This window comes from Etheostoma cragini, chromosome 24 (genome assembly GCF_013103735.1).
Source record: "Etheostoma cragini isolate CJK2018 chromosome 24, CSU_Ecrag_1.0, whole genome shotgun sequence".
In the NCBI taxonomy this organism is placed as follows: domain Eukaryota; kingdom Metazoa; phylum Chordata; class Actinopteri; order Perciformes; family Percidae; genus Etheostoma; species Etheostoma cragini.
In genome coordinates, this window is record NC_048430.1 from 3,376,131 (window position 1) to 3,389,757 (window position 13,627).

Consider the following 13,627-nt stretch of genomic DNA (forward strand, 5'->3'; position numbering starts at 1 on the left):
TCATGGGTTCGGTTCCCTGTCTGAACCCATCTGGGATCGACATTATGGGTTCGGTTCCCTGTCTGAACCCATCTGGGATCGACATTATGGGTTCGGTTCCCTGTCTGAAACCATCTGGGAGATAAGGAGCAGAGGGTTCCTCGACCCGGACCCAACCACCACCATTCTTCTGGGCTGGAACATCAACGGGGACTGGAAGACAGAATACCTTTAGATTATAGAGGCTTGTTTAGGTATATAGTGTAATTCTATTGAGTACATAAAAAAAACAACACTAAAAGTCTACAGCCATGCTAAAAAGCTCACAATGACAATGCTAGGGAGTTGATGTTTACCTGGTTAACAAGGTTCATTGTCTTAGTTTAGTGTGTTAGCATGCTAACATTAGCTAATTAGCCCTTTACAAAGTACAGCTGAGGCTGATGGGAATGTCATTAGTTTTGCAGGCATTTGGTCATGAACCCAAGTATCGGACAAATGGTAAATATAATATGATGATGGTACTAGATGGAAGGTCAGTTGACCAAAATCATTGGGATTTTTTAGCTGGGGACCATGAATGTCTGCACAGTATGTCATGTCCATTAATAATAATACGGGACATTTCAGTCTGGACCATTAACATTGCTTCAATTCCCTCACCCTCATCTGTCAGCCAGTGTCTTCTCTCCATCTCTCCAAATCCCTCGCCCAGAGAAGGACGAATGACAGCTAGAAGTGGAAATGTAAAAATGTAAAAAATAAAAAAATGGCTTAGGTAGTTATTTCTTGATTCGGTTGGAATATATACTTACCCACTTTCCTGTCCATCTCACTGATGTGTTCCTGCACCAGGCCTGTGTTAAGGTCAACAAGAAACCTCCTTGAGGGCTCTGTGCCTTGTCGGAAGCCCCCTGGTTCACGGATGTTGGAGTGTTCAGTGCCCTGGTGAAAGCCATCCGGGAGCTTATAGGTTGAAGATGTCTTCTGCCAACTTCTCAGGACTGCAAGTGGGGCAGCTTGGAGGCCTGCGAAGGGTATTGTTTATTTATTTTTTGGCCTTCTCTTCGCAAGTTGAGAGAGTTTGTTAAATGGCAGTTACACCAAGGATCTGCAAATATGAATGCAAATCTTGACACTGTGGTTGCACGTCCTGCGTATTTGTTTAGTGGAAGAGATGCTCAGAGAAAGTACTTGCAGAAACCTAGTGGTGTTAGAATATACAACATTAATCTGGCTCGCTGATTTAACAAAGTCCCTTGCCAGTTGACAGATTAAAAAAAAAAACGGACTGGCCCTTTACATCAATTATTAACTATTGAGACGGAATAATACGTATATCTTTAACTGTGTAATAAATCAATAATGGTCAAAGTTTAATTTCTTAACAGTTGCTCTGATACATTTACCACAAGCAGCAGTTTTGGTACCAAGGCAACAAACCACAAAGCCTAAATTAAGTATGACATGGAAAGTATTACATAATTAACTAGGATCATCAAAGGGAATGTTCTTAAACTGTTATTAAATGGCCTAGTCTGTAAAATGCCTCTAATCAGCAATGTGAATGTTTATATTCTCCAAAATATTGAAATGAAATATGGTACAGGGCCAGTGAAGGCCAGTGTACGGGAAAATAATTCCATAAACAATCTTTCATGAAGACACCTTTATTCTACGTTGTATTGTGATATGTGGAGATAATGAAAAATTGAAAAAAAAATCTTTTGATCACATGGAAGATATTTCCTTATCTAAGCATAGGGTTATTTTGTATTAACATGGAATTTTTTAAGATCATAAGAAAAGCTATTTATTGACATACTTATTTTGCAAAATTATTATATGATCTCCACTTGACAAGCCTTCAAAACCATTATGTTATATAATCTCAGAATGATAGAAAACATCTGTAATGAACCTCCTATCTTTAATAAAAAGATTAGTTAGATTAGATCTAGTTATGTCAATATCAAACTGATTTTTGTATTTATGATAAAACAAACTTTTTGAATCACATCATCTGCAAATTGAAGCACTCAGTAGTTTGACATTAAATAAATGCTGGCACAGAATTGAATTAACATATTAGTATAATAACGTATCAAACAAGCATACAGTAACTACAGGGAAAGAGGAGGGTGTGAGATCTTACCTGACAGTGTCAGGAACAGTATCACTAACTTGAACATCCTGTAAACACCAGAAGAAACACAGCAACTTTAAAATGCTTCCCGATTCCTTCCACTCTATGTGCTCTATAAGTGACTGTAACCCTAAAGACTGTTGCAGTGTATGTCAGTTTGTGTGCATCTTACCTGAGACAGCAGTGAAGAACACAGCGGAAACAAAAGGATAACCTTTATACCACAGCCTTGGTCATAAACCCCCCTTGGTCATAAATAATAACATTGAATGAGATTATTGAAGAAACTGCAGCTCCCATATCTTGATGATAGCTGATGTTCGATGCACTTTGCCCTGAATTTCTTGCCTGATAAAGGTTTGAACCGTTTGAACACAACACTGGTATAGCTGCAGCAAACTCAGTTCAGTTTCCCTTGGCATGGTATTTTACTGGAATGGAACTTCCTGTTTTCCAGGTTCTGTAGATATGTTATAGGTGAATGGAATTTGTTAATCGGGGGGTAACTGAATCAATATTAGTAAACGTGGATTGAGAGTGGAAATTACAGATGTGACAGTGTTGTTCATAGAAACCCAGGGCCCCTGGTTCCAATTTTTATTAGGCAAGTGGACAGGCAATTGGCATTTACTCTAAGCGGCATCAAGCCAACCATAATTAACCAGCATTCAGCAGGAACTTGTCGGTTTGGCTTTCAAAATAAAAGTAAACCAAACAACTTCTGATTATGAATGAAAACGTGTGTCCCAAACAACAACAAAAATGGATAGTAACTATTTCTAGTTATTTTTATTAAGCAAATAATCAATTTAACATTATGGACGGTGTAAACCCTTAAAAATCGAATCACGTTTTTTGCGAAAGCTTTTATTGTTAAAGTCATGGCAGGAAGTTATGCCTGTGTAGATTTCTTACTAGGAGGTACATGGGTCTCATGTTGTTGCTCATGACTAGCTACATAAACCCTGGCAGTTTGAATGCAGCAATAGTATCTGCCTGCTCCGTGTTTAGTAGCGGATCATCCCTTTCACTTCATTAATTTGGGATCTGAGACAACGAGCACCTGCCATAGGTGAACTTGCACGTGACGTTACGCAATGAACGTTACAGTGACAGAGTGACTTCTCGCAGCTAAAACAAGCTAGCTTAGCTCACTAGCTCAGTGGGCTAAGTCAAACTTCTTTGGGTTTCTCCCCCTTGAGAAGCAAAGTGGACTGTGTCTGCGTGTCCAACAGCTCGGATATTTCACTAGCTCCTTATCAACTTCGTGTCTGTAGCTAGCTACTTCAAATGGCTTTAGTAACCGCGTTAAGAAGACTGGCTCACATCCGGTTACGAGAATATTCCTGGAGGACGGCGGCAGTAACTTCGAGTGTTGGAGCCAGGCTGACTGGTCAGAGGAGTTTTACCACCGGCACACAGTCTCTAAGGTAGGTACATTTACTGGGAGATTGACTAAGTGCTCAAATAACAACGTTTGAACGCAACCGTGCATACTGTCTCAATGTAGAAAACGGGTAGCGACATGTGACCTTGCTCATCAGCACCAGCTGGCAGGATATTAAATGAAGACGTTTCTCTAAAGTCAGTTGTTCTTAGATTTGCTAGGCTCAGTCACGTGTGTAGGAAACATATGGCACTTTCTTTACATTTAATCTTTTAAATTTGCGTTGTTGCCACAGCTCACATTAGTCAGTGGGGTTTTATTTAGAGTAAAAAAAGCATATGCATAATGGTAAGTTGAAACTAATTGATATGATCGTTTTTTTTTTTTTTATTAAAATCTGAAATTGTGTGAAAACTGGGTTTGTCACAACAAGGGTGGCGGTAGTGTTATCATCCTAAGGCTGATTAAACCTTGGATGAGGCTAAAGTGATCCATCCTTCTGTCCAGGTACAAGGCTTTGACCAAGGCTAGGCTTCCCAAGGCCAAACAACTTGTTGAATTGCATAATGCTGGGCAGAGGCGTGCGTGGCTGACCCTGACCCTGACCCTCCCAAGATTAATGGAAAAAATCCACTTGGGTGACCAAAGTTTCAGGCAGGTATTTCCAAGGTCCTTGCATGTTACAAGTCATGGGGGGCAGCTAAGTTAAAATATTCAAATACTTTACCATGCTTGGTAAGAAATTTAGTAGGCTACCTTTGGTAACTTTTTTTTGGTAAGTGTAAATAATTAATCAAAAGTATGCAACATAGCTTGATATTTTCCATGTAAGCAGATTCTGCTTTAACAAACGTTTATGTCCCAAAACTGAGATGAAGAGACCAATTAACTATTCTCAGTATAGCTTTAACTGAGACTGAAAGGTGACCGATGCCGCTGTGTTTATCCAGCGAGATCTCTGGCCACACTATGCCAATCAGCATTTTATAGATGGATGCAGGGCTCCAGCTATTGATTTATTTTGATTGATTAATTTAGTAATTGAGTGGATTGTATTGTTTCATATATTAATCGGATGAACACTTACCTACATTGCTTACAATAATATATCTTAACAAACTAAACATTAACTGCATTTACGTTTACTTTGTTTTTAATACATTTACTGAAATGCAACGACCTCAAACTAAAGCACACAAACAGACATAAACATTACCTTAAGTTGTGCAACTTAACTTTCAGAGCAAGTTTCAACCTGACACTGATCTGCATATAGGCCTACATGTAAATCTGAGTTCAACTATTTTCAATTCTATATTTGATTTTAATGTCACACGGAAAAAGGGTGGCCAATCAGCTGTTTTTCCAAAGGGACAGTCAACAAGCCGGCTCTTTAGATCAAATTGTGGTCACCACTTCGTGTTTTCTTGTATTTGTTTTTGGTAGTTGTGGGAGTACATTCGTTGTCCATCCGACTCTGTGGTTATCTTTGTCGGAATAAAACATGAAGTCTTCTGACATCTGATCTTCCAGGTCTATGCATGTTTTGGTCTTAAAAGATCATGTAGTGCAAGAAAGTGTGTGGAATTTGTATAATCCACTCAAAAGAAGCCAATTATCAGAGTTCCTGCTGGTCCTGAGATTTCCAGCAGGTCACTGAGTTTAATATTCATGGCCAAGGGAATCAGAGGTTGACTGAGAGTGCCGGGGAGGTTCATCAATGGGGTCACTTAACAGGACTAGTGTATACTTGAATGCTCTTTATAACGGAATTATTCATTTGTAGAAAGTGACATTAGTGAGTCTTTGATGATAGTTTTCTTTAGTCTACTTTTTTTTAAGAGTGCAGCTCACTTGCCCAACACGCATCGGCTATACACTAGATCAGAACAAATTAGGAATAGTAGTACTTAGTCAGTAGTGCACTAGGTTCTTCTGCATCCACTCCTTTTTTAACCCTCCTGTCCAATTTGACCCGTTTCTATATCAGAAATTTGAGATTCTTTAAACCACATTGTCCCAAAATCACATAGATGGTTCCATCCAACGCTCCTTGCAAGTTAAACAAAAGATCAGTTCACTACTTAAATGAATAGTTTACGTTTTTTTGAAACAGTATCCTGAAACTAAACTTTGACAAAACACAAAAGAGTATATCATTTCATATAAATGAGGTTTCTTGACCATAAATTCTAAAAAATAAATAGATGTAAAACAGGTGGTAGTACATTGGGGTCAGTGGTGTGTATAGTATACTGCTGGACAACTCCTGTAGAAAGAGCTTGACCACAGACAGCATCGACTGCTCCACATGAACGCCGATTTGTTGTAGCATGCACCACACGCCTTCACATTATTGTCTTGGAGGTTTTCTAGTAGAGCTTCTTCACCCTATGTAGACAGAACTACTTGTTTGCTTTTTTTAAAATAGTTACCATAGTGATGTCAATGAATAAATTGGCTTATTTTCTTAATTGATCAGTAAATCGTTTGGTTTACAAAATGTCATGAATAAAAAAAGACGGGCAGACCGAGGCTCTTGGAAGGCGGTGTCTGACGGGCCCGGTTGGGGGGTGTGATGCACACTGGATAAAGATAATGGAACTGTGACTACAAATGTTAGTCGTAGTAGTTCATGCCAGGGCGTTACAAGGTGTGGCAAAATATGCTGGGTGAAAAAAAGTAGTCTTAAATATCCACAGCATATTTAGGTTAGTAACAAGCATTTCTGGGACAGGATGAACACAAATGGAAAGGGAGAGGAAAGAGCCGTTCAGTGTGTCGAAGGAAGAAAGGGAAATCCCCAGGTAGTCTAGAACTATATCAGCATAACTAAGAGACAGGTTCAGAAGAGGTGCCTGGTTCGGCTAGAACTCTCCCCAGCCGGATCGGGCTTTACTGGCCTGCCCCCCCTCTACTGTTATATTATTGATCAGGTGACTATGAAGAGAAGCAGGTGGGCCGGGCTAGACGGACGCTGCAACTCCTCTCTCGCTCTCTCTCTTTCTCTCTCTCTCTCTCTCTCTATCTATATATATCTATATATGTGTTTGTGTGTGTTTTTGTGTGTGTGCTTTTTAAAAGAAGAGGGTTTTCAGGTTATTCTTACGTGTGGTGACTGTTAACACATGGTGAGCTGGTATTGACAGGTTACAATATGGGACAGTGGAAAAGTACAAAATACCTAGAGACAGGATGAGAGACATGGGTTGTGAAACAACTGTTATGAGCGTGGTCATGTGAGAGGTACACTCCTCCGTCAGAGGGCAGCTGAAGAAGTCATTGGACCAGGGGGCCGAAAGGATCTGGCCCCAGCCAACCAATGGGAGAAGACTACAGCCGAGTAGAATATTAACTGTGATCTAGGGAATCGGGGCCGTTCTGCGGAGCCCCAGGGTGAAGTAGGGTGGTCCACATGCGTGTGTCATGTAATGTTTTTCTTTTATTATTCCAGCTTTATTAAACCACCTTTAATGAGAGGTTTTATGTCATCAGTCCTAACTTACCATTGAAACTCATGATTTACACTGTTCTGGGGTTCCCACGCTGAGGTTTTGAAGCACTTTGGCATCTTTTGGTCTGAGTGCAGTGATGAGCTCTGACCACTAGAGGACAGGGAAGGGTGGTGGAAACTTTCAAGGCTGGAGGGAGCCGGGCACGTGGAAATGAGTCTTTTTAACAGTCTGAGTTAGAAATGGTTAACTGACAACTGTGTCTGTTTTGTCAGGTCAGACAACAAGGTGACTGTCCACTTCATCAATCGTGACGGGGAGAAGGTCACAGCAAAGGGGTCGCCGGGAGACTCACTGCTGGATATTGTCATCAATGAAGATCTTGACTTTGATGGCTTTGGTACACACTCACAGTCTTTGGTGTAAGATAGACTGAGATTTAGAAATTTGGATAGATCTGATTGGCAGCCCCTCTCTCTCTCTCTCTCTCTGTGTGTAGGGGCGTGTGAGGGAACCTTGGCGTGCTCCACATGCCATCTGATCTTTGACGAGGACGTCTACAAGAGTCTGGGGCCAGTCACAGACGAGGAGATGGACATGCTAGATTTAGCCTACGGCTTGACTGACACGTAAGGACACACTTGCCCTGAACACACAGCAGGCCAAACCTGTCCATCCAGTAGTGACATTCCAGCGACCACAGCTACTTTAGTTGGATATTTTTTATTCGTCAGTGGCCACAGCTCTACATAGACAATACTTGTGTGTTAATTGGATTATTTCATTTTATTTATTTTAAATGTGCTGTTAAGAAAAAAGATTGACAGGTGTGTCACACCCTGCATGATGCTGATGAGATGTTTCTTTTGAGGTAATGAGATTAATCAGCCAGGGACAACTTTACACCAGCATCAACTTAACTCAGCATACAAGCGGGTAAACTCATCAGTGACATATTATCAGTTCCACATTATAAAAATATTGGAAAAAACACTTCTGCTCCCAACTTTACAAAAAAGGCTTTTTTCAGTTTCAAATAACTGACTATAAAATCGTCTGTGTATAAAGGTGATTTAACGAGTGTAAATAATGAATGCCTGTTGCTGAAAACATGGCAACCTGAAAGCTAAAGACTTAACACTCGTTATTTTTCCTCCCCGAAGATCTCGCCTGGGTTGCCAGATCTGTCTGACAAAGTCTCTGGATGGCTTGGTGGCCAGGGTTCCAGAGAGTGTAGCGGACATCCGACAGAGCAAAGACGGATCCTCTTAACCCCCGGCAGGGCAGCGTGGCTGTAGACATTATGGTTACGGCCGGTTAGGACTGAGAGAATAAGCACAGGGACGATGGTGGGTGTTAATCTGTCAGCCGCGCTGGACTGCCACAGCGTTGTTTCCATTTCTTTGATTTTTTTAAGAAATATTTCCAAGTTACAGACTACAAGAGCTAGCTTTCAATAACCAGAATAAAAAAATACAGGATTTAGACTCGCTAATCCTATTTTTTTTTTATAGAAAGTAAACCTACATAGGCAAGAGTTTTAGAGTAATCCTATAAACTCTGTAACCATGAGAGACCCTGGCCTTCCTAGTGAGGAATCATGACAAAATATTATAATATAAACTCCAAGACAAACCCATGATATCATATGCTTATATAAGGTGCCAATAGGCCTTATATGCCAATATAAGGTTGTCAATTTTAATCACTTAAAAAAGTTTTTTTAATCACTATGACTGACACATGAACGTCAGTTTGCAGACTGCAACGTGTAGTTTGTGGCTGGGCCTTCGATTAGCTAAGAAAGAATCTTGTGCTTCTCTTGTTAGTATGACTGAATTTACAAGACTCTCTCTTTGTGTGTAAATGCAGTCATTATCACCGAACGAGGAAAAGATTCCCGGCTGTAAGAGTACACAGCTGACAGCTTTGTGAACCAATGCAACTAACAGTTCTTGACGCCTCAGAGATTGTGCTGATGTCACCTAATATTTTATTCTACATATGTATGCCCTTACTATTGTTGGTTTGATCAGATCCTTTGTGTAACCGTATAATTCAGTCACGTGATTGTACATAGCTAGAACACGCATATCTATGTATAGAGTGAAAAATAATGTAATAAAAAATAAATCACCTTTCTAATGGCGTGTGGAACTGTCAGTTTTTTCAGGTTCTATATATTCAGTTTGAAAATATCTTGTTTCTAGCATAGCATGTTCTTATTTCCCCTTACCGATAACCCAACTGTAAACCAATAATTACGTCACATGTTAATCAGGTCATTTTATTTGCAAAAGCAGGTTTTCTTAGGCTTATGAATACATGTACATAGAAAGGAGGCGTAGACAGTATAATAAAGCAACAGTCTTGTGACCTATTGAAAAAACATTTTGTAGCTGCATAAAATATAAAGCTTGAAAAATATCTGGGGGGGGGGGATATTTATGTAATAGAAACATTGCAACAGGACACATTTGATTAATGCAAATCAATACAGGCATGTGGAAAACCACATTGTTGGCAACAAATAGAAAATCAAGGGTCATCCCTGCAAATTGTTCTACTGCATACGTAAGTGCTAATGCTGAGAAGCGTTTGTAGTGTTAAAAAAAAAGACTTGTGACCGTGTATGCCATTAATGACCAAATATTTAAAGAGGAAAGGCTTACTGAAGACAGAAAAACCTAATCGCTGTCACCTAAAAAGGAGTTGTTCAATAGCAAGAGGCAGTTAAAATTTTCCATTAAAATCTACAAGTCTTGTAACTTTGGAATGTATTTGTTAAAGTTAAGATACCAACAGCAACATGATGTGATGCTTTAGAATCAAAACTATAATCATGATTGTATTAGCTGTTATATAAGCTATAGTGGTACACTGATTTGGTGTAAAATAAAAATATTTTCCATAATTTCTCCTATTATGTGTTAATGCAACTATTGTGCTTAAACCTTTTATTGTAAATGAAATCATTTTAAATTAGTGCTGATGCAGGAAATCAGTGATGCTCACATCATGTTTGAAGTTGTGTAGTACTAGTACTAGGCCGGCTCTTTAAATGGTCTGCTCTTAACAAAACTCAGGTTTACTTTCTAGTAAAGTCAGTATAGTCATCAACCATTTATTAGTGGTACCTGACAGATTATAATGTCCAAACATAATGCAGCAGAAAATCCAATGATGAATCATTTTACTTGTTTAGGGTAAAAGAAGGCAACACTAGGTAGTTTAAATTGGCAGGTTTTTGACTTTGGCCCAATATAGTTCAAAATAAAAACACAAGTTACATTCTTCTAAAAAAAGCCCATGGATTGTTATTGTATCAGATGCATAATGAAACCAAGTTGTATCCAAACTTGGTTTAATTATGCATCTGATACAAAAACAATCCATCAGTTTAGACTGTTATGGACATTTTTCACTAGTGTGATCTGCATGTGTAAATGCAGCATTGAGGCAATTCGAGCAAACATGTATACATTCCCTTAATGGCAATAAACGTAGTTTAAAATATACTTTATAACTACTGTTTTAAAATAAAATAGCTTGTTTTGCTTGAAAGCTTGTTTTTACTACCAAAGCAAATTAAATAAATGTTCAGTCCTGTCACAGACTCAGGCAAAATGTATCGGATGGGAGAGGTCAACGAGTTAAGAGTCTGATGAAACACTAAAAAGCAGTCATGCATTTAAGGTGCCGAGCATAATAACCATTTTGTTTTTCTTTTTTAGTGTGTGTTTAAGTTAAGTGATTTGTATTGTTGAATTCATCTAATCCAGTTCTGCTCCAGTTCTGCTCCAGTCCTACTCAGACATAAGATTCTTCAGCAAACAGAAGCTGGTCTAAGTCTGGTTCTGCTGCAGGATCGCTGCACCTCTCCAGCCATTCCTTGCGACTCTCCAGCAGAGCGAGCGTCACCTGCTGGCTGCTCTGGGGGTTACTGCGCGGGTGAGAGGAGAAGTAATCCCTCACTGCTTTGGTGGCAAAGGGGGAGAGGCAGAACCGAGCTTCTGGTGTCCCTCCCTGCGTATCCACCTCCAAGAACTTCAGTCCTGGGTCGCTGGGCAGCCTGGCCCGTGTCATGGTGGAGGCTCGGTCCACAACCTGCCGTCCGGGCTCTGAGCCCCGGCGCTTGTAGAGCCGGGCGTTGCATCCCTCCTCCACTGAGTGGGACTTGTGTTGCTTGAACAGGGACAGAGACGGACCACTCTGCTTGAAGAATAAAGACAGCGAAGGCTGCTTCAGCTCGTTGGCTTCCCTTTCAGCTGCGCTGCTGTGGTTGGTGCTGTCACCTCCTGTATGGGCATGGGTGGTGTTGAACCAGGGGGGCTTGGGAAATTGGAGACTCCCTGTAGAGCGGTGGTGGGAAGGGGGGCTGGATAAGTCCTGGTTAGGATGCTGGGGCTTGTGGGAGTCCAGGCCAGGCCTCCCCTTTACATGGCTCCCTCCTCCTCCGGCTGCATCTTTTGAGGCTCTGTGGATGGTTTTGGGCTTCTGTTGGCTGGAGGTCGGTTTTGCTCCTCCCCTTTTGCCTGCATTTCTTTTCACTGGGACAGGTTTCCCAAGTTGGAGCGACTTATCACTGGGGTCTCCCTGTTTGTAGAAACACAGAGTGCATTGTTATAGTCAAGAGTCTTTATACTTAAGAGTAGAGTGCTTAGCCATATGCAAAGCTTGTAAAGGCTCTGGTTGAAAAATGTATTTATTGTCCAAACTACAGGGGAGAGAAATTAGTAACTGTAGAAGACAATAATATAAATAAGACAAAAGTGGGATTAAAGCTAAGATTGAGTCAATCAATCAGTTAAATAATCAACAAGTAACACATCAATTAATGAATAAACATTTCACAAATCAATTAATACATTAATCAGCTAATCAGTTTTACATGGCTCCATCCTCCTCTTCCTGTCAGACCGGGGAGCCAGGGTAGATGCTGGATCACATTCACCGGATCGATGCTAGGCAAAAACTATGCTCTCACCATTAACAGCTGCTGTGGGTAATGTTGAGGGGTTGAGCTCATTTGAAAGGGTCGGTCACACTGTCCACAGTAAAGATTATAATATATGTCTCTGGAGGAACTGAGACACTGTTTGTGGAAATTTCCTCCAACAAAATGTTAACGAGAGAAGACTCGGTGCTCTCATGGTTTTGTCAGTGGTTAAGATTAAGAGGTTAAGAGATATTTCCAGTTGCACAACTGTTACCTTGTGTGTATGTTAGACCCAGGTTGTGTTGTTTATGCTGAAGAAGTATAATAAGACTATGTAGTGCTAGAGCAGAGTGTTTTGAGTGGATGGTTTCAGCTAATTAGAGCTGAAGCTGAATGGTCTGTTAGCTTATGACGACAATGGCAGTGGTAGTTTAAAAACATACTATACTGTAGTATGTCAAAAAAAGCAATACAAAGATCCATGGTATTGTATGTTTGGAAAAAAAAAAGTCATAGTATGTCAAAAAAGTGATTAGAAACCCATTGTAAAATATGTAGAGATAACTGATAAAAATGCCGTAGTATAGTATGTCCAAAAAAGTCAATGTATAATCTGTAAAAAAAAGGGATTAAATAAAGCCATGGTATAGTATGTTGGAAAAAAGTCCTAGTAGGTCAAAAAAGTGATTAGAATAACATCATAACATATGTTGAAAAAACAGATAAAAAAGCCATAGTATAGTATGTCTAAAAAGTGATTAAAAAAGACACAGTAAAGTAAGTAATAGTAGTAGTATTATGTGTTATGTCAAAACAAATCAATGTAAAAGTCATACAAAGTGTCTAATTGTGGTGGTACACAGTTAAACTGCATTCCATAAAAGTGGCTGTACATTTTTTTGGGTGTAAAACCTTTACATAAATGTTGTGTCTACATGATTGAACCCATGACTTGCATTCTATCACACTGAACTATCTCCTCCAAAAATAAAAGCTTTTTCTGTAATTTGTTGCTGGGAGGTTGGTTGGGGGCGCAGAGCGTGTGTGATAATAATCCCGACCAAGCGCGTTGTCAGGTTCAAGTCCTGCTCGCTGCCAGTGTATGGGCAAACACTTAAATAGGACGCACATAGAAATGGTGCACTGAGATAAGAGCCTGACTCAACAATCTGAGGGGGAAAGATCAAATCCCATATTTATTTTTGCAGTTTTTCAACTATGGAAAACAAATACAACTTCCAACCACTGTAGAGTATCGGATCAGATAGCTCAGTGTGGTAGAACGCTGATTAGAGGACCCAGTGGTCGTGAGTTCAAAGCTCACAAGGTGCAGACATTATGATGAGGCTGACCACCCAGAAACACGTGTGCGTGGCCTGGGAGGTGGGGTTAGTGTCCTGGGTGGTGGCGTTGGTGTCCTGGGAGGTGGGGTTAGTGTCCTGCACCTGGGAGGTGTGTCCCTTCCAAAGCCCAACTGTCTGAGTATCTGTAAAGATACTGAGTACAGTTGGGATTAGGAAAGTACTTAACCATAATATGTGTGGTAAGGTAAAATTCCTGAGTTGTACTTAGGAAAGTACTTAACCATAATATGTGCAACATGGTAAGGTAAAATTCCTGAGTTGTACTTATGACACTTAGAGAATAAAATTATTGTTCCAGTTCGCAAAAGGTAATGCCCCTACGCCGCCCCTTCGGGGCGGCATAGGGGCATTTTATGACAC

The 13,627-nt window shown here is 40.2% G+C and overlaps 3 protein-coding genes across 5 annotated transcripts in view; 1 reads left to right on the top strand and 2 right to left on the bottom strand.

Moving 5' to 3' along the window:
- The window catches only part of LOC117939599, a 4,629-nt gene extending 1,971 nt beyond the window's left edge, over window positions 1-2,658 (bottom strand). Inside the window, exons 1-5 of one of the 2 annotated variants that reach the window (XM_034865050.1) lie at window positions 2,298-2,658; window positions 2,135-2,172; window positions 795-1,007; window positions 643-711; window positions 31-192 (exon numbers count right to left, since the gene is read on the bottom strand). In XM_034865050.1, coding sequence (XP_034720941.1) covers window positions 31-192; window positions 643-711; window positions 795-1,007; window positions 2,135-2,171 — 481 coding nt within the window. In that variant the 5' untranslated portion in view covers window position 2,172; window positions 2,298-2,658. Of the gene's footprint in view, window positions 1-30; window positions 193-642; window positions 712-794; window positions 1,008-2,134 lie in introns of both variants that reach the window. The other variant, XM_034865051.1, reaches the window with a different exon arrangement.
- A 376-nt stretch (window positions 2,659-3,034) lies between these two features.
- Window positions 3,035-8,401, top strand: fdx1 (ferredoxin 1). The gene is made up of 4 exons (XM_034865056.1): window positions 3,035-3,555; window positions 7,240-7,364; window positions 7,464-7,593; window positions 8,128-8,401. The coding sequence occupies exons 1-4, from the start codon at window positions 3,416-3,418 to the stop codon at window positions 8,234-8,236; spliced, it is 504 nt and encodes a 167-aa protein (XP_034720947.1). The 5' UTR covers window positions 3,035-3,415; the 3' UTR covers window positions 8,237-8,401.
- A 2,116-nt stretch (window positions 8,402-10,517) lies between these two features.
- LOC117939597 (rho GTPase-activating protein 20-like) overlaps window positions 10,518-13,627 on the bottom strand; it is a 21,448-nt gene continuing 18,338 nt past the window's right edge. For both annotated transcript variants that reach the window (XM_034865047.1, XM_034865046.1), the window contains one exon: window positions 10,518-11,560. In XM_034865047.1, the coding sequence (XP_034720938.1) occupies window positions 10,775-11,560 (786 nt within the window). In that variant the 3' untranslated portion in view covers window positions 10,518-10,774. The remainder of the gene's footprint in view (window positions 11,561-13,627) is intronic.